The sequence below is a fragment of the Leiobunum rupestre genome, chromosome 11, assembly GCF_980474605.1.
Source record: "Leiobunum rupestre chromosome 11, qqLeiRupe1.1.hap1, whole genome shotgun sequence".
Classification (NCBI taxonomy): domain Eukaryota; kingdom Metazoa; phylum Arthropoda; class Arachnida; order Opiliones; family Sclerosomatidae; genus Leiobunum; species Leiobunum rupestre.
The window spans coordinates 35,110,552-35,135,014 of NC_143394.1; the positions used below are offsets into that span (position 1 = coordinate 35,110,552).

The 24,463-nt window shown below is 40.5% G+C and overlaps 2 protein-coding genes and 1 pseudogene across 3 annotated transcripts; 2 read left to right on the top strand and 1 right to left on the bottom strand.

The window, feature by feature from the left end:
- The first annotated feature begins 5,978 nt into the window (after positions 1-5,978).
- Positions 5,979-7,982, top strand: LOC149922400 (uncharacterized). The gene is made up of 3 exons (XM_090163817.1): positions 5,979-6,402; positions 7,130-7,181; positions 7,250-7,982. Exons 1-3 carry the CDS (start codon positions 6,147-6,149, stop codon positions 7,503-7,505), a joined length of 564 nt encoding a protein of 187 aa, XP_090019943.1. The 5' UTR covers positions 5,979-6,146; the 3' UTR covers positions 7,506-7,982.
- LOC149922401 (uncharacterized) lies at positions 7,928-11,447 on the bottom strand. Its single transcript, XM_090163818.1, has 3 exons — positions 11,181-11,447; positions 8,211-8,441; positions 7,928-8,141 (listed from the first exon to the last, which is right to left on the bottom strand). Exons 2-3 carry the CDS (start codon positions 8,431-8,433, stop codon positions 8,029-8,031), a joined length of 336 nt encoding a protein of 111 aa, XP_090019944.1. The 5' UTR covers positions 8,434-8,441; positions 11,181-11,447; the 3' UTR covers positions 7,928-8,028.
- A 689-nt stretch (positions 11,448-12,136) lies between these two features.
- On the top strand, positions 12,137-24,334 carry LOC149922402 (dual oxidase 2-like; annotated as a pseudogene). Its single transcript, XR_016477138.1, has 30 exons — positions 12,137-12,323; positions 12,392-12,526; positions 12,592-12,753; positions 12,814-12,995; positions 13,145-13,349; positions 13,412-13,578; positions 13,640-13,706; positions 14,461-14,557; positions 15,385-15,448; positions 16,445-16,541; positions 16,945-17,126; positions 17,604-17,785; positions 17,851-17,975; positions 18,045-18,242; positions 18,314-18,427; positions 18,485-18,678; positions 18,739-19,147; positions 19,207-19,300; positions 19,368-19,543; positions 19,605-19,701; positions 19,761-19,948; positions 21,743-21,950; positions 22,016-22,109; positions 22,737-22,786; positions 22,851-23,132; positions 23,203-23,432; positions 23,497-23,655; positions 23,716-23,871; positions 23,939-24,067; positions 24,130-24,334. The product of XR_016477138.1 is annotated as a dual oxidase 2-like (transcript).
- The last annotated feature ends 129 nt before the right edge of the window (positions 24,335-24,463 follow it).

Below are 24,463 nucleotides of genomic sequence, written 5' to 3' on the forward strand. Positions count from 1 at the left end.
TGGTACATGGGGAAATAATGTTTTTCGATGTGTTTCGAATAATTCCGTAGTTAACTCTCGAATGATATAAACAATCCTGTCAGATTCCCAGACTAACACGCGAAATTATAATATTAGACGTTTTGGTTCGAAGAAGTAGGTCGTATTGGATTCTTTTTTTTTCTGTTTCACTCGTAGCCGGTTTTGAATCTGACTTTGGAAAGTTCGCTCTCACTCGAGACCGTTTCTCGGGCCCGAATGTAGGTAAATCCCAGAAATCAAACTCACTATCTTTCATTTAAATCTATAATAGCCACCAAAATCGGAATTTCTTTCGGGGTGGGTCTTATGGTTTGCTTAAGTATGTATGTATGAAATAGGTTAAAACCTCAAAAGTTCTACGCCCTTTAGTAGGACACCCTACGCTTTGATCTTGATCAAATTCTTACGTTACTTTGCTTTTTCATTATTGTATATTAATGTGTATAAGGTGTGGGTCTGTTTTTCACCAGAAGTATATAACATTTTTATTAAATTAAATCTCGGCTCTTTCAGAAAAAGAAAAAAAAACATGTGAAAAAATACGCTCCTAGCATGTGCTTCCATCTATTGGTATATATAGTACCTAAATAAAAGCTGCTATAGCGCAATACCCTTTGTGGGTTGACTAAGGCTAGGCACCCACTGGCTCTATGTTTCGTATCCGTCCTGCCTTCCACAAGTCATTGTCTCCGTTACGAAGCAAAGGCTTGTGGAAGGTAGGTCGGAGACGTTACGAAGAGCGTGAACGCCTGGACTTACTTGTTTAGATTTTAATTTTGGCGACATCTATTGAGCGACATTTGAAACGAGTCGGAGCCGAGACTTGCTTTAAAATTAAATGTATACTGTCGGATAATTATAACGGAGTCTAAATTTTAAATTTTCCCGCACAAAAGCGGATATTCAACTGTGCTGCACATGGCGATGCCCAGTAAAATCAATGAAGTTACGTGAAGGATAGATGGCGATAGTGTCCCAAAAGGGGGAGGGGGTCGGAATATTGTAGAAGGGAATTTGGTGTATATCGCTGAAAGCCTTCACACCATGCGCGCCAAATTTTACGGGTTAAACAAAAGATAAAAGTTCCGAAATATATCAGAAATGTCAATAACAAAAAAAAACAAAACAAAACTGTACAACATAAAAGTCAATCGACATAGTTTCTCATACAGGGTTAAAGTTATGGACTAATGGCCTTCACAACGTGGGTCCCGGCGTGGATCCCTGTTAGTAGAGAGTCGCGAAGAAAAACTGGTGGAGTGCGTCCGAACTATGATGCTCTTTGGGAACTGTGGGCCACCGCGGCACAATCGTCGCTGTTGGAGGTTCCCATGGCGGGGTTGACTTAAGGGGAAAGTGCCGCCTGGTGGAGTGGAATAGCCAGGTTAGATTGTGACCCTGAGCCAATCGCCACCCGCGGAGAAGAAAGGGGAGTCTGCCCCAAGGAAAGTGGTGCTCCAAGATCTCCAGGGAAGCTAGTGTCTTCCTCATGAGAGCTGGATAGAAATCCGGAGTACCAACAGCTCCGCACGGAGCCAAAGTAAGTAAGTCTAATAGGTCTCTCCTAGAACTCAGCGGTTGAATAGCTGCCTCGGCTTCCATCAACCAGATAGGCGTAGATGGCGGAACTCACAAAATAGCTCGAAGTACCGCATTTTGGACCTTATACAACTTGGCGAGCAGGGTTGCCAACGCTGACGCATAGAGAGGGCTGGAATAGTCCAATCGAGAGCGGGTTAGGTGGGTGTATAGAAGCCATAGAACGCCACGGCCTGCCCCCCCCCCAAGTAGTTGCTGAGACTGAGCGCAAGAGGTTTAAACACATCATCGAAGATGAAATGAGGGACTCGATATGTGGTTTCCAGGAAAGGCCATCATCATTTACTACTCCTAAGTACCTGAAGGAGGGTACGCGTGTCAGGAGGGTGCTTTCTAGGTTGAGAGTGAGACCTAGCGGGATCTGTTTCGCTTTGGAGATGGCCATGTACTGGCATTTGAGTAGCTGGAAGTTGAGGCCCATGTGACTCCGTAGGCTGAAATATTATCCAGAGCAATTTGCATGGTCTCGTACAGAATGCGAAGATTCCGACCACTAATCCAGGCTGCGGAGAAGTGTTATGTAATCCTGAGAGGACGCCATAGAGTTCCATTTCGGAAAAAGGAGCGTTGTAACGGGTTGGGGGTGTCTGGAACAAAAAACCTGATCCGGCCTAAGGACCGGTTGGCGATGGATATCGGCGCCGGCAACCTTCTGCTGATCGGTGATTACTTCATCCTCGTTTTTTAATGTTAAAAGTTTTCTGGGACTACTGCCAGTCTTGAACCTCCTGACATGGGACCAGACTTGAGTCAGCGGTGTATGCGCATGAAGCTTGTCGCAGTAGGCCATCCAGCGGTTTCGTTTCGTCTCCTGGATCAGCCTTTTGTAAAGAGCCCTTTCCTTCGTGTATGCGACCAGGTCCAGCAACAGACCGTGTAGCCGTTTCCGGCCCTAGTCTTTGTTCTGGCGTGTTTGGCAGCACTGCTCCACGTTATTATTAGCAGGCGCACATTGCCTCGGTCGGTCAGTCTCCGTTGTGATCCCGAGTTAGTCAGTTAGCGAGAAGTATACCGCGTTGTCACATCCTCACCAACTGTCAGGGACGACACCTTTGTTATACCACAAGTATCGTATTGTTTTATATTATCTCTTAAGCCTATGGTGTGGTTTGGGAGTGATAATTTATTGTGTAGTCGCTCAAAGGCCTCCGAAGACACGTGACCCCAATTTCATAAGTAAGAAGCGGCTACAACCGGAGCGCTGTGCTTTGCGACGAGCCCGTTTAACTGCTTTGGCTTTGTCCTTGCAGTGGTTGTCCCACCACGGAGGCTGCCTAAGAGTCAACCCTCCACTTCCCTTTGACATAGGGATGGATTCCCAGGCCGCTTGGAAAAGGAGTTTTTCTGCCAACTGTACAGTCAAGGGGGCGCTGCCAGCCTTATACGAAATAGCTTAAAGTTGGCTCCCCTATACCTCCAGATGGCAGGCCCAGCTTGACGGTGATTAGCCAGTGGGGAATCGCCTCGGTGCAAGACCGTCCACGGCAGATGTAGGTTGAGGTTTGTACTAGCAAACGTCAAGTCGAGTACTCCATCAGGGCCCCGATCGGGAGGCGAGTGGCTTCGTCGGTGTTGAGAAGAACCAGGTGATCCCCGTCTTCCAAATGTTTGAATGCGTCGGCTGTGAGTGTCGGTTTTGTGGCTACCCCAGATGACATTGTGTGTATTAAAATCTCATAAAACAATGACATGCGTTACAACATCCCGAAGTAGCTGTTCAAAGAACTCCAAAGGGGCCGCTCCGCGAGGATCATAAATATTGAAGAGAGTGATCCAGCCGCTGGAGAAGTGAAGCTTCGAAACCAGAGTTTCAACGTCAACGCAGATCGGGACGGACAGTGTCAGCCAAAGTTACCACTCCACCCCGAGCTCCCACCGCTGAAGGAGGATTGCAGAACCGATTGGCCCGAAAGACTTCGTAAAATCCGAAATGAAGATTAATAGTATCCGTAGAGGGGATAAAAGTTTCTTGAAACGCGAGAATGGAAAGGTGAAGATCCCCGAGAATGCTAATAATGTCCGGAAGCCGCGCATGAATTCCATGAACATTCCATTGCAGAACGTTAATAATTGCGTGTAATAGCTGGGGAACCAGAAAGAGCCTCCACGTATCTTGTGGAATCCTTACCCAGATGGGTCATCTGGGTAGAGTGAGCCGCCACAAAGTCCTTGCTCAAAGCTGCCGTGAGAGTCTTCAGCGCGTCTCTCTTATTTGGCTTCCCCTGGAGTTTGTCGCACAACACTGGCTACATACTGAGCAATCAGCTTAGAGAGATCACCATCATCACCGACGGTGAGGTACACCGGAGTATTTGCAGCCAGAGCCTCCTGTGGATGAGGACGCCTCGGTGTCGGACTCCTTGTCCTACGAGTAGCCTGTGGGTAGGTTTTCTGCCGTACTATCGCTCTGGCCTCTCTGAAAGTGACATCTTCCTCGCGACGAACTGTCAGGACCGTTTGTTCTCACCTCCGACGGGGCAGTCAGGTGATTTAGAGCTGTGGGAACCCTTGCAGTTTACGCAAAAGGCCGCGGCAGTACACCTTCGACTGGGATCGAAATCGTGGTCCTTCCCACGGGTTGAACAGATCTCATTTGTTACCTGGGTGCGGCAGGTCAACGCGATGTGGCCATAATGTCGGCACTTGTGGCATTGGATTGGAAGTTCCCTTAATTCCAGCACCGCAAAACTAATGCTATATAAAAGGACTTTTTTCGGAATCGTCTCCTTCGCTATTATATTCCGCGGCCGCGGAGTATAGGCATCGTGTGTAGTTTAAATTTTGGTCATAAGTATCGCCGCCTACCGACCGATTTTTAAGTTTAATATATGAAAGCTGTCTGCTCATTCAAAATTCTCTCTGCATAACCGCTGAAAGTTCAACCGGAAAACCTAGAAATTCAAAAGGTATCTGCTATTTTTTCACATATTTAGTTTACGGATATCAAGGCAGATGGCGCTATATTTCCTAAGCTCGAAGCTAGGAATATGAAAACTCGGTTTACTTGAATCCTCCTAGCTCGAAGCCTATATTTATAGCTCACTGAATTGTATTGGATGCCTTTTAATGCTGCACTGAACGGGTGATTTCGCGACACGTCAACTTAACGTGTGGCACGATTGTAACGGATTATCGGATTGAAAGTTAAACGCACTAAAAATTCTTTGGGAATGAGTTTAACGGCAACCACTTAACGGATTTTAATTCTGAAAACAGATTTCGATTCCTTGCATTCTGGAGCATACGCTTTTGTATTTGGCGTTTATTATTTAATTAATTAACACCGTTAAAAAAATGAGATTTTTAAAACATTGAAATTACGAATGGGACGGGAAGTTGGGAACCGCTGCAGCTCGCCGTCTGGTTGTCGTAAATATAGCCAAAGATAATTTAAACTCGTACCCTAGATTCGAATACTGAGAGCTTTCCAATTGACGGTTTTGTTACGAAGCGTTTACCCTTTTCCGGCACGTTACCTCAGAAAAATCGGGCACCGTCGGTTGCGGTAAGGCGCAAACCATGGAGCGATTTTTTTCTGAGTTCCAGCAGGAAGTAGGTAAACGCTATCGGCAACGCGCGAGAGAGTGATTTCGAATCTAGGGTACGAGTTTAAATTATCTTTGATATACCCCAATTTCCAGCTCAACAAAAAACCACGAATTTCAAACTACCCCAAAATTTGCGCCCAAGCAAATTTAGAAAGTACCCCAATTTTTCAATCAAAATCGGTAAGTATTTCTGAAACCGCCCAAAAGGAAGCCCGAAAATACAACTTTTAACAATGTTTAAGGAATATTTTTCAAGTAATACGGACGTTTTTAAAAAAACACTTTATGAATGTTACAAAACCTTAATTACAGAGTAAAATTCACACTTCTCATTCACACAATAGACCCTTTTGGGCAACTATAATAAGCTTCGAGCTTAGGAAATACTAGTCTGTGCCATCTGCCTTAATATCTGACAACTAAATATGTAAAGATATATAAGACGTGCGTGGCTACTGCTGGCAGTGCCACTACATAGTACATTTACAATCTTGGCTAGATTGAGGCTTAAAAAACGAGGCGAGCGTAGCTCAAAAGTAAGCGGACAATTAAAAATTCGGATTTCATGTGAGCCAAATAATCCAATAGTGGCTTTAAAAATTTGTTTTTCACTAAAAATAGTAATTCCACGGAGAGGAAACAATACTAGCCCAAAAAACGCTCAACGGCCCAACCACAAATTTCTCGTGAGTTAGCTTTTAAAGAAGTCCATTATTGGGCTGGAAAACCACCCAACTGGCAGCCCTGTATTGTCTCTTTTTCTCTGGCATTCGACAGAAAACGTATCGCCATCTGGTGTAGACCGTGTAGTATTTGGAAACAAAATTCACGAAAAAACACAACTTTTAGGTTTTAATTCAATGATAATATTCTTTTACTTTTATATTTTAGGCGGGGGCGTAAAACGCTCCCGCTGGAATTAGTTAGGGTCTTTATTATTATGTCTATGGTTATTATTATAAAAATTTGAAAGTTGTAATGCCGACAAAAATTGAAGTTCGGAAGGCACAACGCCGAGCTAGATATTTGCGCGTATCAAACCTTGAAAAATGTGACCCAACGAAAGAAGCGAATCAAGAGGTGGATTTACAAGCTTCCTGTTTACCAAGGGAAAGGGATGATTTCCACAAGCTAGATAATAGCAGACGTCTTGTTAAGAATTCTAAGAAACCTGTGCCAACGAAAGTAGTAAATCATAAAGCAAAATCACAAGCTTCATATTCACTTTGCAACGGTAATTACTTCCTTTACAATAATAGCCTGTACCATAAGTCTTTAGTAATGTTTCATAAGTCTGCCTTTTTGTCGAGTCACTCAACCCAGTTTTATAAAGCACCGCTTTTCATAAATAGGCATATATTATAACAAAAACAGTTTTTCGAACTGAAAAAAGTTTATAGCTCGTTATAGGAGCGGTCTTAAAGGGATATATATTATTTTTATTGTTGATTAATGTGTCAACTTCATTTTAAATATATTTCTGTGAACAACAAAATGACATTCATTCTTTCAAATCACAGTCCACTGCTACACCAAATTTTTAACACAATATTAATTTTTCTACCTTACACATATAACATTTAAAATTTTAAATGTTAGAGGTAGAAAAATTAATATAAATATATTAATTATATTATTTTATTATTATATATATTGTGAGCCAAAAAGTGACCAAAAATATTGTGTTAAAAATTGGAGTAGCAGCTGATTGTGATTTGAAAGAATGAATGACGTCATTTTGTTGTTTACAGAAATATGTATTTTAATGCTATTAAAATGAAGTTGACATATTAATCAACAATAAAAATAAGGCCGCACGTATAACGAGCTATAAACGGTTTTTTCAGTTTGAAGAACTGTTTTTGTTATAATTCATTAATCCGTCATTGATTGTGGAAATCGGAAGTAATATTTGTACAGTTTATAGAAAATAGTTCTTTCCTGTGATCGATAAACTTTAGCTTTCGAAATGGCCTACAGACATCCAGGATCAAGAGGAAGGCCCCCTAAAAGGTAAACTTCTACCATGATGGTTAAGAGAAACAATTGAAGTAGAACCTCACCCGTTTATTTACCAATAGTTACAATTGTAAACCAGTTACCACTGGGAAAGGCTTTATGAACCACCATGACGAATCAGGAATTCATATGAAATCAGGCTTGGATTTGTGCGACTGTTTGGACAAAAACTGTGTAGGATGCCACTATCCTTGCAAAAGCTGTAGATCCCAAAAATGCGGACAAATTTGTAGAAATAACCGAAAGAGGCGTTACGAAGAAGTATACATTGAAGGAACTGACTTGGTTTATAAACATCCTGCTAGAACTACACTCTAACTGAATCTACAAAATATATTCATTATTGTTGGTTGGTTTTTCACTTTCATCACCCCCAAAATTGAAATTCAGGTCTCTCAGTTATCATATATTTCTTATAATATATTATATTTGAAGAAATAGCTCTTTTAAATCCTATAAATTAATTTTTTATATTTTTAACAAATTGGTATAATACATTTAAATTAATGATTTCTTTTTAAATAATCACTTGATTTAAGTCAGACAACCCTGATATGTAACCTTATAAAATTTGTATATTTCCCTATTTTAACTCTATAAAACAACTATAAATAGTTAATTTTAGTCCCATACTTTTTGGTTTGTATTTAATAGCTCCTACATTGCTCGGAAGTCCTCCAAATGAAATTTGTAAAAAAAAACTTCCGATTATATTATTATTAAAATAACCAAAAAGAACATTTAAAAATTAAAATGTATATTTTATTCTCTGAATAAACAGTGTTGGATGATTTATGTACAAAATGCTTGATTATAAAATATTCTATATTGAAAGATGAATCTAAAGCACCATGTAAATGCTATAAAACACCCATAAACAACTTGTAAAAAACGCTGGTAACAGAATTTTACCATGATTTGTGCTCAGGTGTCTGTGGTTGTGGTTACTATGATCTATAAATTAAAAACAAATATATCCTTTAAAATTATATACAATTAAAAAGTTTATTTTCAAAGCTTTACCCAAATCTTTATCGTCATAAGCGCTTCGCTGAGGGGATCGTTGGCCAGGTCTGTAGGGTCCAAACCGTCTGATATCATGGTCATCGTCCCTGTGATTGTGGTCTCTGTAGTCCCTGTCATTTGGGTCCATATCGCTGGTATCATCTATGTCCTCGTCCCTTAGGACCTGTCCTTGAGCTATTACGCACAAGGTTAGCGCACACAAAAGAATTACAGCTTTCATATTTTATTCTGTAAAGAGAATGATTTAAAAATCTTTAATTATTTCAAATAACTTCCAACACCATTTTATTATCTCTAGGAAGAATGCCTTATCAGTAATTGACCTGATTTATCACAAGAGAGTCCCCTTAAGAAAATACTTCAAGGAACATTGTACCTTCTGCTAATTTAACACTTTAATGCTAGAACTTTGTACCTTGCGTCTGGTGATATTGTGAAATTTTACACCTTTCACAAGCAAAGGTTCTGGTTTTAGTTATACATGATACCATAAGTAACATAATCAAATAAGTATGACGTGGAACGATATCGGTTAATGATAATCTGTCGCTGAGGGATTGCGAAATCGTAAGTTTCGGAACCGGAAACTCCAACTAATTTTTTTGGCTAAATCACTACCAGGCAATTCTTAAATTTTGAAAATAACTAATTTCAAAAAAGAACAATAATAACATTAAATTTTATGTCAAACCATCATTATTTTGAAAGCGTTTCCATTTTCAAGAAATGGCTGCTCAGTGAAAAAGGCTAGCGATAGTTTTCGAGAATCTTTACTTGGCAGTTCCAAAGACTAGTAACAACTCGCGGAACGTTGTCAGTCCTTGGCCCCGTTATGATTTATGTTGTCATTGGCGAAACAGAATATCATTAAAAATTATAGCTTTGAGATAATAGAACGTGTTGAACTTAATATAGATATTACGTTACTTTGCTGACTTAAGGGGAGCATTTATTGTCTTTAGCGTGAAATCAGTATCTATTCCCAGGGCCATGCTTAGGAAGGGGGCGAGCTGGACGGCCGCCCATGTCCGCTAACATTTTACCATACTCAGTTTCGACCACGGCCGAGTGACCTCTAGGCACGGCCCAGTCTATTCCCTTTCTCTCACACGACCTGTCAGCTGTCACATAGTGATACCTATACTTTCTTGTAGGGCTGTGCGAGTACCAGGCCCGTACATCGGGGGGGGGGGGGGGGGGGGTGGCGCCAGGGGATGCTCAGCGCCCCCAAATGAGTACTTGAGCATCCCCAATTTACTATAATTTCATAGGTGGGGAGATAAAAATGACTCAAGGCATTGGCACCCCCAAAAAGAATTTGAGCGCCCCCGAGTTTTGGCGGCTGTGTATGGGCCTGGCGAGTACTCACCTTTTTTTGAGGTCGAGTACTTGAACTCGACCTCGAATAAGTAATTGGAGAATACTCGTAGATTACAGAGTACCAAAAAATTGCATAGTTGGGTACCTGATTACTCGAATAAGCTGCTCTCTAAACTCGTCGAGTGAGTGACTCGAGTATTTGTTTTTTCTATACTCATTGCTTCAAAGTTCAAAGAGGGGTTTTTGCAACGTTTTGCGGGGCAATAAACGGTATCTATAAAGTGGTGAAATTTGTGGTTCATTCAAATTAACGGAATATTTTTCAGCATTGAAAGTTATTTTATACTAATTTTAAAATTAATTTAATAATTACTCGAATAAAACCAGCTCCTAATCAAGTATTCGATAACCCGACTCGTTAAAAATATTACTCGAGGTATTTTAGTTACTCGACTCGAATTAGAGAAAATTTTCCTTTAATCAAGTACTCGATTACTCGATATCACTTCAATATTACCATAGACAGTATATATCCCTTAGGGATATATACTGTCTATGATATTACTCGACTCGAAATTCTCGAATATTCGATGAAAAAAAAATGGTACTCGATTGCCTAAAACCACTAATCGCACAGCCCTACTTTCTTGACATTATTCATTACATACAGTCAAGTAGTCTAATTGTTAACTAGATCTCACCTAAGATCTCACCAGCCTACGAAGTTACACGTTTCATTGTAATGGCTTAGGACTTAGGTAGATAATTATATCGTAAAAACTGTATGTATTGAAATCTTCTACTAAAAGTAATATTTTGTAATTGTTGGATGAAAAAAAGGAATTACCTACTTTTACTCTGTAATATCAGCTTGTTATGATACAAATATTTCGCGTTTCGGGTCTCTTGACTATAATTGAGGACAGTAGTAATTCACGAAAAAGAACTCTGCAAATATTAGCTACAGTGATGATACTAAAATGCCGCGCTGGAGACGGTGCTGCTATGACAGTGCACCTTTATTAATAATTTCCAAGACCACGACACTCTCTCTACAGCTATCTAGCAGAGAATGCGGGGAACTTTGGAATATTTATCATATTTGAGGTATTATGTTTTACCTTCGAAAAACGTTAATGATCAATTCATTTCATTCCACCTTAAAACCGCGAAACCTGTACAGTTCTTTTGGTCTTTGACGTAGGTTCTGAGACCTCTAAAAACAAAACGATATTACCCGCTATCAAGGTCGGCGTCGGAAACTCCAGAAGTTCCAGAACCAAACCCTTATCGGAAGTAATCGTTTGAAAACTACACGGGGGATTTCTTTATACTTATAGATGTCCTGCCTTGAACTTTTATCGTTAAAATCAATGACGTCTACGCATTGTCCTTCCATACTTCTAAATACCCACTACTTAAGGAGTCATTTTAATTTAAAACGAGTGAATTTCATTTTGTAGCGTGGCCTCTAAGCCTGTGTTAATATCAATTTGGCGCTTTCCTGTTTGTCAATATGAAAAAGGAAGTATTTTGTCTTTGTGCTCCTACGAAATGATTTTAAACGTATGTTTGTAGCATTAGGGTGTCTTAATATTTAGTATAATTTATGTTAATTTAATTTAATTTCGAATTTGTTTTTCGTACTTGTTCGAACTTGGTTAAGATCTTTCCATGTAAATGCGTCGACATGTGGCGATTTTTGCTTCTGATGAAAAATAAGTTTGGAGGGAAAAATTCCCCAAATCTGAGCCTATTTCTTTCCACCGGTTACGCGTTCCAAAGTATTTTGAGATTTTTCAAGGCTAATTATATAGAAGTTACTAACGAATCTATCATATCACTATAGCTATTTCACTCTTAACGCAATAGGCGTTGGCTAGTTTTCACCTGCAGGGCAGGCTCTTTACCTGTTTGGGTTGAGCGTTCTCTCTGCGCTTAATTAGCATATTTTGCCCATCGACTAAGAGATTAGTGTCGCCATCTAGCGATTCATTTCGTGTGTTTATTCTTTCGCAATAGAAATTATATGGCCCCAAGCTGAGATATTTTCAATCTTTATTTCAAAATATACCCGAAAGAAAAATATTTATAGATTTGAAGAATTCAGTTAAACAATAAAAATGAAATGTCTATTCGAATACACTTTTATTTAAATAAAAGTTCGCCGAAACTTCATACCGTATTAATTTGCCTGCTTTTAGAGTACAATGTACGGAAAGTTTTTGATGCGCGTTTTGGCGGAATTCTGTTGTCTGTCCCTATCTAATATTTTAAAATAATACGCATCTATTTATCAAACGTACATTAAATTGAAAGCTCAAGGTTTCGCCATTAAACGTTAATTAATCAATGCTGCTTTGAGTGAATCGAACTTTTTCATGGCCGACGCCAAATGCACCGATACGGAACTTAATAATTTAATGTAAACGGATAAACACACCCGTTTTGACGGAACGTTTTTCTGACGAATTTCTCAAATATTACGAAACATTAAAAAAAAATCTTTTTTACTGAGGATGTTTAATTTTGGTTCTTGACCGAAACTAAACAAAAATTATTTCATTTTAAGCCAGTTTTATCAGCCACGAGCTTGGTTTAAAATGACACCCAAGTTATGCCTTAGCTTAATCTTTATCTTTTCAGTCGTAAAAGGTCAGATTGGACCCAAAACGGAGCCTAGAATTGTTAATAATTCGACCAAAGTTAATTCAATTGATAACCCTTCTAATTTTACACCAACAAGTTTACCTAATGAATCCCCAAATCCGCCCCGCGAACCAATCACAGGTAATTTAATTAATTGGTTTTCTGATATGAATAATAATTTAAAACGATGTATATTTATTTGGAAACAGAAGCTTTCAAATTCCAATTTAAAGAGCAATTTTTTGACTGGTTAGTCGGAGTTGAGTTCGGTAAGCAACCTAACGAATACCAAACCTTCAACGGTTGGTTTAACAACCCTTCGCATCCCGAATTTGGTTCCGTAGGTATGGGTTTTCAACACTCAATTTTGTAGAACTAGATTTCGATGAAAAGCTATCAAATATTACAGATAGCCCATTGCTGAGGCTTCTGCCAGCGTATTATATCGATGGATCCTACGAGTATTGGTCTAAAAACAGACCCAATCCTTTCGAAGTTAGCGATAAAATATTCTCACGAAATTCTAGTACCAAATCCCAAGCCGGAAAAAGTTCTTTTGTCGCCTCCTTTGGTAGTAGCGAAATAAGTCCTTTGCATAAGTCTTTGAAATTCTAATATGGTATTTACTTAGGACAACACGTTTTGGATGAGATCGTCGGTGGAGAAACTATTGGGTGTCCTCCGGAGGCCATGTACTGGGAGTTGCCCCGTGGTCATTTTTACAGAACGGTGACCAAACATACCCTAATTCCTGTTAGAAGACATAGGTACGACTCCACGTCTGGTAGCTCACCTAATAATCCTAGAAGACAGGTAATTCCTTTTAAGGTTCTTTATTTATCTATTTTACCAAGTACAAGTTGTTGCCATCATAGTTGAACGAAATCACGGTTCTTTATTTCTCTATTTTACCACCTAAATATTCTCTATTTTATCACATAAATATGTTGTTGACATAATAGTTGAACGAAATCACGGCTTGGATAGATGGTAGCTCCATTTATGGTACTTCCAAAGGGTGGGCAAACCAACTGAGAAGTTTTAAGAAAGGGGCGCTCAAATCACTAGCGGGTAAACCGGAACTCCCCGCTCTGAACGATGTCCGATTACCCATGAGGAATCCACCCACTGCAGACGGGCAGCTAAAACCGGCCAGTCGATTATATCGTAAGGTCCAATTATCGAGATCCCTTCAATCGATTTAGTAATACTTGTCGTATTCTCTTTAGGGACGGGAAATGCCAACTCGAACGAGAATCCGGCTCTGTTGTCAGTGGGAGTTTTGTGGTTTCGGTTTCACAATGCCCTAGCCGAATCCATTTCTGGCGTTCATCCGGAGTACACCGACGAAAGAGTGTTTTACGAGACAAGGAAACTCGTAGTGGCCATCTATCAAGTACGTTGTTGCCATTCGGATACGTAAATCAGGCGCCTATTACTATAAATTTATTTTATAGAAAATTGTCATGTACGATTGGTTACCGGTGTTCCTCGGGGAGCCAGTAACGTTATTTTCGGAAAGTAGTAAGTAAATTTATCACCATGATTTAGGCTCATTGTTGTCGGCCACAGGGCCGTGCATAGGGGGGGGGGGGGGGAGCGAGATGGGCAGTCGCTCAGGGCCTCTAACATTTTACCATAGGGATGTATATACCGGAGGGCCGCTACACCCACAAGGAGACGACCCGAGGCGATAATCACCGATTTTGTTCAAACTCGGGAATAATGTACACCTCCATGTAACTTGAAAAACCTGCAAGGGAAAAGATGCGACCGGTTTTCGTTTTGCCATGGTAACCGAAAACGTTTTTGACAACATGATTTGGAATATTTCCATTGAAAATAACATGGGAATCTGAAGGATTTTAAGGGTCCCCCAATTGACCAAATTGCATTTAAACTTGGTTAAATTTAATTTTTAAGATCAATTTAAATGTATTTTTAACGGTTTTTAAATTTTAAATTTTTTTAATTTTTTAATTTTTTAAAAGGTTTCACTTAAAATCCTTCAGATTCCCATGTTATTTTCAATGGAAATATTCCAAATCATGTTGTCAAAAACGTTTTCGGTTGCCATGGAAAAAAGAAAGCCCGTCGAAACTTTTCCTTGCAGGTTTTTTAAGGTACATGGAGGTGTACATTATACCCGTGTTTGAACAAAATCGGTGATTATCACGGGTCGTCTCCTTGTCAGTTTCGCCCACGCATTTCGCCCGGGCCGCGAGATCTCTAAGCACGGCCCTGGTCAGCCGTAATATTATGTTACTTTTATCCCAAGGGTACAACCCCACCATTGATCCAGCCATTACCCAAGAGTTTTTGGCTGCAGCAAAGTACTACCCCCACACGTTGATAACGCCTTATTTGTCCATGAGGTGAGGTCCTAGTGCGTCTTGCCATAACTCTATCCAGGACAACTTGGAATGTCTAAGGAAGACTATGGTGACCTTGATAGAAACAGGCGTGGCTTACAAGTTACAACGGATGTTTTTGCTTGCGACGACCTAAGCTAAACTCGGCGTGAGTCGACATTAAGCCTTGCCACGTACTTTCTGGGCTCTTTTTAAATCATCTAAATACGTGATTGTACGTGGAACTGGATCAAATTCTCCAAGATCTTCATTGTGAGAATAATCACGATTTCTTAAATGAATTTTCTCTTAAGTCTATTTTCCCGAGTGATAGTTCAATGAATTTGAAAAAAAGCGTTACGTCTGACATTCGGTGTAGTTTAATCCCCGCTCTATTCTCGAGCCGCTTCAGACCACGGTGGCAATACATCCTTAGACATTCCAAGTGTATTAATATATAATTTCCTGATAATATTTATTAATAGCTATACTCTATGCATATACAGTTTCCTGGTTTCAAATAACTGTGTCAGTTAGTAATAATTATTGATATCTTGGATGATAAATGACGCATAGTTGACGTCATATTAAAATATATTAACAAATTATCACACGCGGGATTAATTAACTAGCTTCCATTAATGCTTACCTCAATGGTTAGCTTATTTGGGTTTCGAACGCCACCTAGCGGTATAGGTTGTTTTTCTGACCCAACAAAACCAAAAAAGTGTGGCTGTTATGGAAAATTTGCGCGCGAAAGATAGTGCACTGACATACTTATATGGAAAATAATTTTAAACTTTTGGTATTGCCTTGCCTAGGTTATGAACTAATAGTTATAAATTTTTCAGAAGTCCAGGTTGTGACGGTGATAAGAACGTTTTGCATACATGCGATTATTATTGGAAATCTGAGGTATTATTTAATTTTAAAGCGAGTGTAAAATCTTAGACCAAGTAATGTTAAACCCTCGTTTCTAAATGATAACGCTTGGTGCGCGTCTTCTGGTGGCATACACTATTTTAATTTATATACCCCCGTACCGTGGTTTCAAATATATCTACACTTGTGTGGCTCGATCAACTATGAGCTCTTGAAGTTTTATCACGTATACAAGTTTCCGAATGCCGACACTACAGCGCGGTAGGGCTGTGGGAGTACTCTATCAGCATCGAGTACCCGACGATTTTTAAGGTCAGATACTCGAACTCGTATAAGAAAATTTTAAATACTCTTCAATTATCGAGTTTAAGAAATTTCCCTTATCGGGTACTCGAATACTCGGTAATCGACCACTTGTCGGGTAGTCGACAATAATCTCTTTGTCATAGCCAGTTGCCCGGGTAGAAATAAATCCAAACGAACATCCCTAATGTTATAAGTTTTTTAGTTTTGGTTTTGGTTTTGAGAGATCTAGGAATTCTCTCTGCCGTGAGTGCCTGAGTAATGTTCTTTAGTTTAGCGTTTTGTTAATTATTTTTATCTTTTTTAACTTGTTAGTTGTTATCTAACATCCATTTAAGTAGTAACTAGTAGGGTATTTAAAATTTTTCTTAATTACTCGACTACCCGAATAAAACTCGTCGATTAATCAAGTACCCGAACGAATTTTTCTAACTACTCGATGAGTAGCAGAACGGTTTTTTCCGACTACTCAACAAGAAAAATTTGGAAATAATCGAATACTTGACAACCGGACTCGATCAAAATATTAACCGACTCGATTACCCGATGAAAAATTTATTAATACTCGAAACCCGACTCAATTGTATAAAACCACTATTCACACAGCCCTACAGCGCGGCCATCAGGCGTTTCTATAAGCTAGCATTTCTCCCCGTTGAGTGTACCGTACCGTTGGTCCACCGTAAAAATGGTTTAAGGGTTAAAAGAATGACGCCTTTTACGTAGGAAGTGATTTCCAAGTACGATCCCGATTCGATTTTGCTGGGCTTAAGTACTCAACCAGCAGAGGAAGACGACAACGTAATCATAGATGAACTTAGAGGTTGTGTATTTTACTTCGTAATACTTTTAATTAGGGTTAACTAAAAATCTATTAACACGAACCAACATTTTGGCAAAACACTGTAGACCAACACGAGTATCAAACCAAGCTGCTCCGTGTTAATGTAGATAAACGAAATGCGTCGGGGAGGTTTATAAGAACGGCCGGTTTTGGTGACCGAGGCTTAACTCAAAATATTTAAATTAATAAACTTCTCAAAACCAAATTATAATATTAATATTAAATACATTTTTTCGTGTAAATTTACTTCTTTTGTAATAATAGATGTATTTTTGAAGAATTAAGTGCACGAACTCGAGTCGAAAATTGTGTTCGCTTACAAAGTGACGAAAAAATGTTGGCTTGTAGGAACATATCTTTAAAACATCGATGTTGTATATAGTTTATTACCACGGTCCCAAGGAGTTCACGCGCCGCGATAGAGTGGCTTTGAACATCATCGAGGGCAGGGACCACGGACTGCCCGATTACAAAACCGCTCGTCGTCTAATGGCTCTAGACACTTTCAAAGACTTTCAGGAAATGGCCATGATTTGTTCCAACGTTTCCAGTCGGAATCCAGAGGTATACAGTTTTTTTCGTAGCTTGCTCTTGGGTGAGGCCTGTTTTCTTTGCCATGATAAAGAGTTTAGGTCAGCCATGGCATTAAGTTGTCTATGGCCCTCTCGTGGTTATTTGTATCGAAGTGTGGTGTTTTGTCTCGTGATCGATGATCTAAAATGGGGGCCGGTTCTAGACGGGGCTTAGCTATGACGTATTCCAAGGATGCTACGAGCAAGTCTACCGTTGGAATTTCTGGCTATTTTATTTAATTTAATTTAGTTTTTCACTCGAAGATCTATTTGGTCCGAGTTTCGCGTCTTTTTGTTTGCTCGAAGACCTATCGATACGAGCTATTAGTAAGTTTTTAAATTTCTTCAAATTTGTTTAGGGTTGAGCTTTATTATCCCTTTTTCATAATGGACTAATCTACTTATTCGCTAATTTTATCAACCAAGTAGGACTAGTTTGTTTGACGGTTGAACTTAAATTCTTCACTAGTTATTCAGTGGGCTGTTGCCGGAGCTGTACCGAAACAACAGCGATACTATCGATTTCTGGGTTGGTGGTATGCTGGAGTCCGAAACCGGTCGACCTGGACCTCTATTTCGATCCATTATAAAGGAACAGTTCGATCGAATACGATACGGAGATCGATTTTGGTTCGAAAATAGTCTCAACAGGTATTAAATAATTGCTCTAAAATCTGCCAAACACGTTCAACTCAAATTCAAACTTATATCCAAAGGCAATTCAGCGAAGCCCAAATCGAAAGAATTAGGAGAGTTCAAATGTCCGATTTACTTCGGTATTTGACCGAAGCGGACGCGAACGAAGTGCAGGATAATGTTTTCTACCTACCGTCTAGCACTTGTATTTTGCCTTTATTTTAATATTTTATCTAAAAGTCACCCCCTAATTGATATAAATAATTATTATCAGCTAATACTGTCAGTTTAGACTGTCAAAGGAAATTGCAACTGTCCCCGTATCCCTGCCGCAACGGAAACACTTGTCTTTTCGTGGATTCCAGCGGCCAGCAGTCGAGTGTTTGCACCCCGCCGAAAACCTTCGACTATTTCGAAGGAAGCGAAGCCGCTTTGGTGTTGATCTTCATAGCACCCATATTCTTCGCCTTCCGTACTTCACATTTGATTACTTTAATTGATTAATTTCCAATTCTTCGAGAGTTGATCTAATTTCTTACGCAGTCTGTGTCGGAATCCTCTACTATATGGTTAATAATAAGCGCAAGGAGTTTGCCAAATTTAGAAAAACGAGCGTTAACAGGAGGAAGGAAGCGCTAGATCCCGATTCCATTATTGGTATTCTTGACAAAGTTTTAAGTTGTGCTCTTAATAGAGATGGTGGTTTTCTTATAGTTACGGAATGGATCGGCAAGAAGGAAGGGACCAGACAAGTGGTCTTGAAGTACGAGAATAAATGCATCGTGGTTCGGAAACTGGCCGGCTCCAAGATTCGATCCATCGATTTGTCCAGAGCTGAATCCGTCGTGTTTCAAGTTGGAATATCCGGAGATTTTCTACTGATTCGTGTTCCGAGAGAATGCGATCTGGTATGACCCGATTTAAACCCTTTACACACGCTACGATCAACTGACGCATTTTGACATTAGATTTTGAAATTTGATGACGTGGACGATCGACAAATGGTTATAAGTCAATTGGAAGCTTACTTGGGTTCGATCGGCGTTGGTAGACTACGCAAGGAAGTGACTTCCAAGAAGTTGCTGAAGAATTCCGTGACCAAGGCGGACCGGCAAAAGGAATTGGAACGCTTTTTCAGGGTGGTTTTTGCCCAGGCCTTCAACATCAACAACGGGGAGACAGAAACGATTAATTTGGACGCCGAACAAGCCAGGAATATCATTTACACCGAACTAACCATTCACGAATTCGCCGAAGCTTTTTCCTTGCGTTCCGACGCGGTTTTTGTCCAACAAATGTTCACTTTGGTCGATAGCGGCAATAAGGGGTACATTACTTTTAGGGAGTTCTTAGACATCATAGTCATTTTTGCTAATGGTATGGTAAGGATTTCAACGTTAGTGAGTTATTCTCAAACGGAAAGCTTCTGATTTTAGGTGACGCCGAAAAGAAGATGAAACTTATGTTTGACATGTACGATATTAAACGATTGGGTACCTTGACCCGTTGCGACTTTTCGTCCATGATAAAGTGCGTTTGACACTATTACCTTTATGAAAATTATTTATACGTTTGTTTTCTTTCTTCGCGAAAAAAGGTCATTACTGGAATTGGCCAATCATACCCTATCCGAAGACCAGGTTAAGACCATAGTTACGTCCATGTTCAAACACGCCAATTTAGACTCGAAGGAAATTATCTCTTTCGATGATTTCAAGCACCTGATGGCCGACTACAAGGAAGAACTTGGATACGCCCAACTTACGCTCGAAGGTTCGTGTCCATCCGTTACTGTTCCCGCTCTATTCACTCTATACACTCACCTTTTACGCAGGTTCGGTAGGCAAACAAAACCAACAACTGATTGCTCCGTCGGAACGAAGACATAGCGCCGTCACGCGAGCGGGTGACACAGTACTGAAAGCATACGAGTTAGTTTTCAGTAAATCGACGAGTTTATTGGTCGAAAATTAATCGTACACTTTGACAGTCGGTCTGGTTTGGAATCCAACCCCGACAGGGAGAGTCGCATTCGTTTGGAAGCCCTAACGCGGGAATACAGCCCAACAGATGTCTTTCTAACTTCGCTGATTCGTTACGTTGAAACGTACTATTTGCACATATTTTGGATCACCCTGTACACCCTTTTCATGTTTGGTTTGTTCGTCGAGAGATATTGTACGTGGGTGATCTCCCCTTGGAGAAATAAAGACTGCAGAACAGTGCTTCCAGCTTGGAAAATGTTAAATTCCCTTTTTCTGTACTAGGTAACCTAAAAATTTCCCTTATTGGCCCTCTTAAATGTTAAAAGTTCCCCAAAATTTGGACGTTATATTCAGGTATAGGGCAATTACCACTTCGCTTATAATGCAGAGGTATCAATTTCCATACCAAAAATAAAAATGCCAAATTTATTTGTCAAGGAACAACTATGAAATACATGGTGATTTCATTGTATTGTATTCATATACTTATCCGTGATCGAAAATAGTGCTAATTTACATGGTTTTCCAAAAACGAAAAGTCCCTCTTTTTCTCTTTGTCCCTTTTTTTCGAAAACAATTCCCTTTTCTAATTTTGGAAGGCGCAAATTTCCTACATTTGGAAGCACTGCTGCAGAAGTAGCGAACGGGTGGAGGAATTCTGTTTCGTAAGTGGCAGCCAGGTGGCTGAAGCTCCGCCCGTAATGAGGGCGACATCCCAATGCGATGCCGACAACTAAGTCCAAATAAGATTGTAGTCCACTCCACTATAGACCGTATATATCCCTAGGGGGATGATAAAACGCTCTGATTTTTAGACCCCACCACAGTCGCTTTGTGGCCAACTCCAAGAATTCGTATCGTTGCTGGGGCCCCAACTGAGTAAAGACTGCTGCACTTTAAAAACGAGATATTTCAAGGTCATTACATTTGTTCCCCCTTTTTCAATACAGATCGTCGGTGAGAGAAACATCGACGTTAGTGCGTGTTTCAGATTTCTAGCCCGATGTACCTGCAAAATTTCAGCAACACCACCGGAGGTCGTTATCATTATGTCCTACGCCAGCGTCCACAGCCCGGAAAGGTGACAGAACTGCCCAGAAGAAGGTGCAACAATGGGGTGACCAACCCCTCACTTCGCGCACCGCAGTGGGAATAAGAGCGGATGCTCTAGCATCGGAAGCCAAAGCCCTAAAGAAATGCCTCGTAAAAGGGAATGACGTAAAAGGGATGGACTCCACAAGGCCGGGAAACAGCGCCACAATGCCTCATACGGAGATCCGCCGCCCCACAGCAGGCTACCAACTCCGCCGAGGCGACAAGATGCCTGGCCCCTCTCCGTTAGCCTGAGCCGAAGCCCAGTTTCCAGCCCCTACCTGACCGAAGTCGGAGGTGGAGATAGGACCATTTGATCACAACTAAAATATCCCAGTGTGCCACCACCCTTATGGGTTACAAGAGCCGGATCCCGACGCCCCGGTAAAGCCACCAGTTATTGCACACTGTGACCCCTTAAGGGCCTCAACGTTAGTGCACGCACTAAATATTTATATACCACCGTACCGTAAATTAATACATACCGTTAGTGCAAGCACTAGTAATTTATATACCCCCGTACCGTAAATTAATACATACCGGGGGTTAGAATTTAGATGCAATAATTAAATAATGAAGAGAAAATAATGAGGAGAGCGTAAGGAAATTTGAAATAATTTTAAATTGATGAAAAGTAGCGAAACGCACAGCAAAGAGAACAGACCGGCAAAGACAGCGGTGGGGAAAAGACCGTTAGTGCAGTGGAAGGTAGGCGATTTTTCGTCCCCTTACGGATATATACTGTCTATGACTCCACCGCATAGAGAAGGGGCCAAGGGTGGGACGCCAACCATCTGGCAGCCACTGAAGAGGCCCAAACCGTTCATTACTCCTGTAGACTTTATTTCTCGGAAATGGCACTGTCCGCAACTAGATTAATGTCGGATCGTTGTAGTTTTTGCCCTTGGAAGAGAACACGGGGGTTTGCGTAAGGTGTCCGGTCACTGGGTGAGCGTGGCACGGGGATCGGCCAGTTCACTCATGTTCGCCTACTCAACCATCCTTTTGACCATGTGCCGAAACACAATCACGATACTCAGGGAAACATTTTTGCACGGTATGGTTTCATAAGTACATCGCCGTCTGGGGGATTATTTTTTCAAGTAAGCCAAAGCCTGTTAATTAGTTTAATTAAATGTTTTTAATTATCACTATTTTTTGGGTTTAGTTGTCCACACCATCGGACACGCTTTGAACTTCTATCAGATATCAACTCAGTCTGCCGATGACCTCAGTTGTCTTTTTCGAGATTTTTTCCACTCGTAACTTATTTCAAATATAACACGGCTGTCGGCGACGAGGGGCAGTTCACTTCGATGATTAAGTTTGCACCCTTGATCGATTAAATCATGATTAAGATGATTAAATGGATTAAATCACGATTAAATCGAGTTAGTGATCAAGCCCATTAAAGCACGATTAAGCTGATTAAATTACGATTAAACTTATTATTTCGCGATTAAAAGAAAATATTCCCAAAATTAAAAATCGTGATTACAATGCGTAGGAGGGTGGTGGCCAGCAATTCATGCCACGCAGGCCAACAGCTCCCTACACTAACTGTTACCGTTAACCTCAATAAGGTTTTATGGAAGGGGAAACCGAAGAGCTCGGGAGAAAACCCCTTGAACTAATAGGGAGAGAATTTACACACTCAACGCAGAATGAATGCCACAAGCTGGGATCGAACACGGCTCCTTTTTCTGTGAGGTGAGAGTGCTAACCACTCCGCCACCCCATCTTAATCACGATCAAGTCAATTCAATAGCGATTAAAAAAAATCAGATTAAAATTTAATCGCGATTAATGCATTTAATAGTATGCACCCGAGAGAGAAGTGAGCTGCCCCTCAGTCGGCGAGCATTTTCTAACGGTTATTATTATTGCAGAAGCCACGAATTACCAAAGATTACGTATTGGGCCTTCGAAACCATTACCGGTACAATGGCAGGTTTTGTCGTTACTCGAGATCATGTTATATTTTAACCTATGAATCGTCTTAGGGCTTACCGGCGTGTTTTTGGTAATTGTGGTGACTATCATATATGTTTTTGCTGTCAACTACGCCCGTCGGAATATTTTCCAAGCTTTCTGGGTCACCCATAACATGTACCCCATTTTCTACATACTTATGATACTCCACGGGCTTGGAAGAGTCGTCCAGGACCCCATCTTTTATTACTTCTTCGTGGGCCCATTACTTATTTTCGTAATAGACCAACTGGTCAGTATCAGCCGTAAGAAGGTGGAAATCGCCATAATAAAGGCCTTCGTTCACCCTTCTGGTTAGTCTTATATTCCACGTTTCTCTTCTTCGTCCGAAATGCGATAAACTTTAATGATTCTTATCTTCAGATGTTCTGCAACTTGAGTTTAAACGTCCGGCTAATTTTCAATACAAAAGTGGTCAGTGGGTCCGAATAGCCTGCCCTATTTTGAAGACCAACGAATACCACCCTTTCACCCTGTCTTCGGCGCCCCACGAAGAGAATCTTTCCTTGCATATCAGAGCAATTGGTCCTTGGACCACGGCTTTAAGGAAAACGCTGAGTCCCGATAATATTCAGGACCATCCCTACCCTAAGGTTTGTTACCGATTGGATTCGCGTAGATAACTAAAGTTTCGATACCCTCCCGTTGTTGTTATAGATCTATTTGGATGGACCATTCGGGGAAGGTCATCAGGACTGGTTCCAGTACGAAGTGTCTGTTTTGGTTGGTGGTGGCATTGGCGTGACCCCTTTCGCGTCCATATTGAAGGACATTGCTCATAAATCGAGTCTGAATAACAAAATTCCCTGCAAGAAGGTTTACACCAATCGAATACCGAATGAAATGCCAAAATGTTAACGTGCTGCATCATTATAGGTGTACTTCTTATGGGTCACAAGGACGCAGAAGCATTTCGAATGGTTAACCGACATAATTCGAAGCGTCGAGGAGAAAGATAAGCATAAATTAGTCTCCGTGCATATCTTCATTACACAGTTTTATCAGAAATTCGACCTTAGAACTACCATGGTGGTAAGTACAAACGACATTCTACTGAAGTATCCGTGTTTAAATTGTAAAAATAGGCGACATTTTCTAGTACATTTGCGAGAGACACTTTCAACGGATTTCCAACAAGAGTCTCTTTACCGGTTTGAAGTCTATAACTCATTTTGGAAGACCCGATATGAAGTTATTTTTGAACTCGTTAGAAGATGAATATCCCGATGTAAGTTTTACTTTAGGTACGCATCCGTGCTGCTATTCTGTAACACTTTATTATTTGAATAGGTGCGTAAAGTGGGGGTCTTCAGTTGCGGGCCCTCACCGATGACTCTCAGTGTCCAAAAAGCGTGCGAAGACCTCAACAAGATGGAAGGCATGATATTCATACATCATTTCGAAAACTTTTAGATTAATTTTCCGCTTCTCCGAAATTTCTCCCAGTTTTTTTTCAGCATAATATAATTATTATTCGTATGCCTTTGTTCCTAAATAAAGATTTCGATGTTTTTTTATACCAAAGATTTCGTTGTTGCGGGGTTTCTTTATACCGGAAGTTGCAGGGTTTATATTTCTAAGAAGGAACTCCGGCGACGGAAGTGTCTGTCTTCCTGCTTTCGCG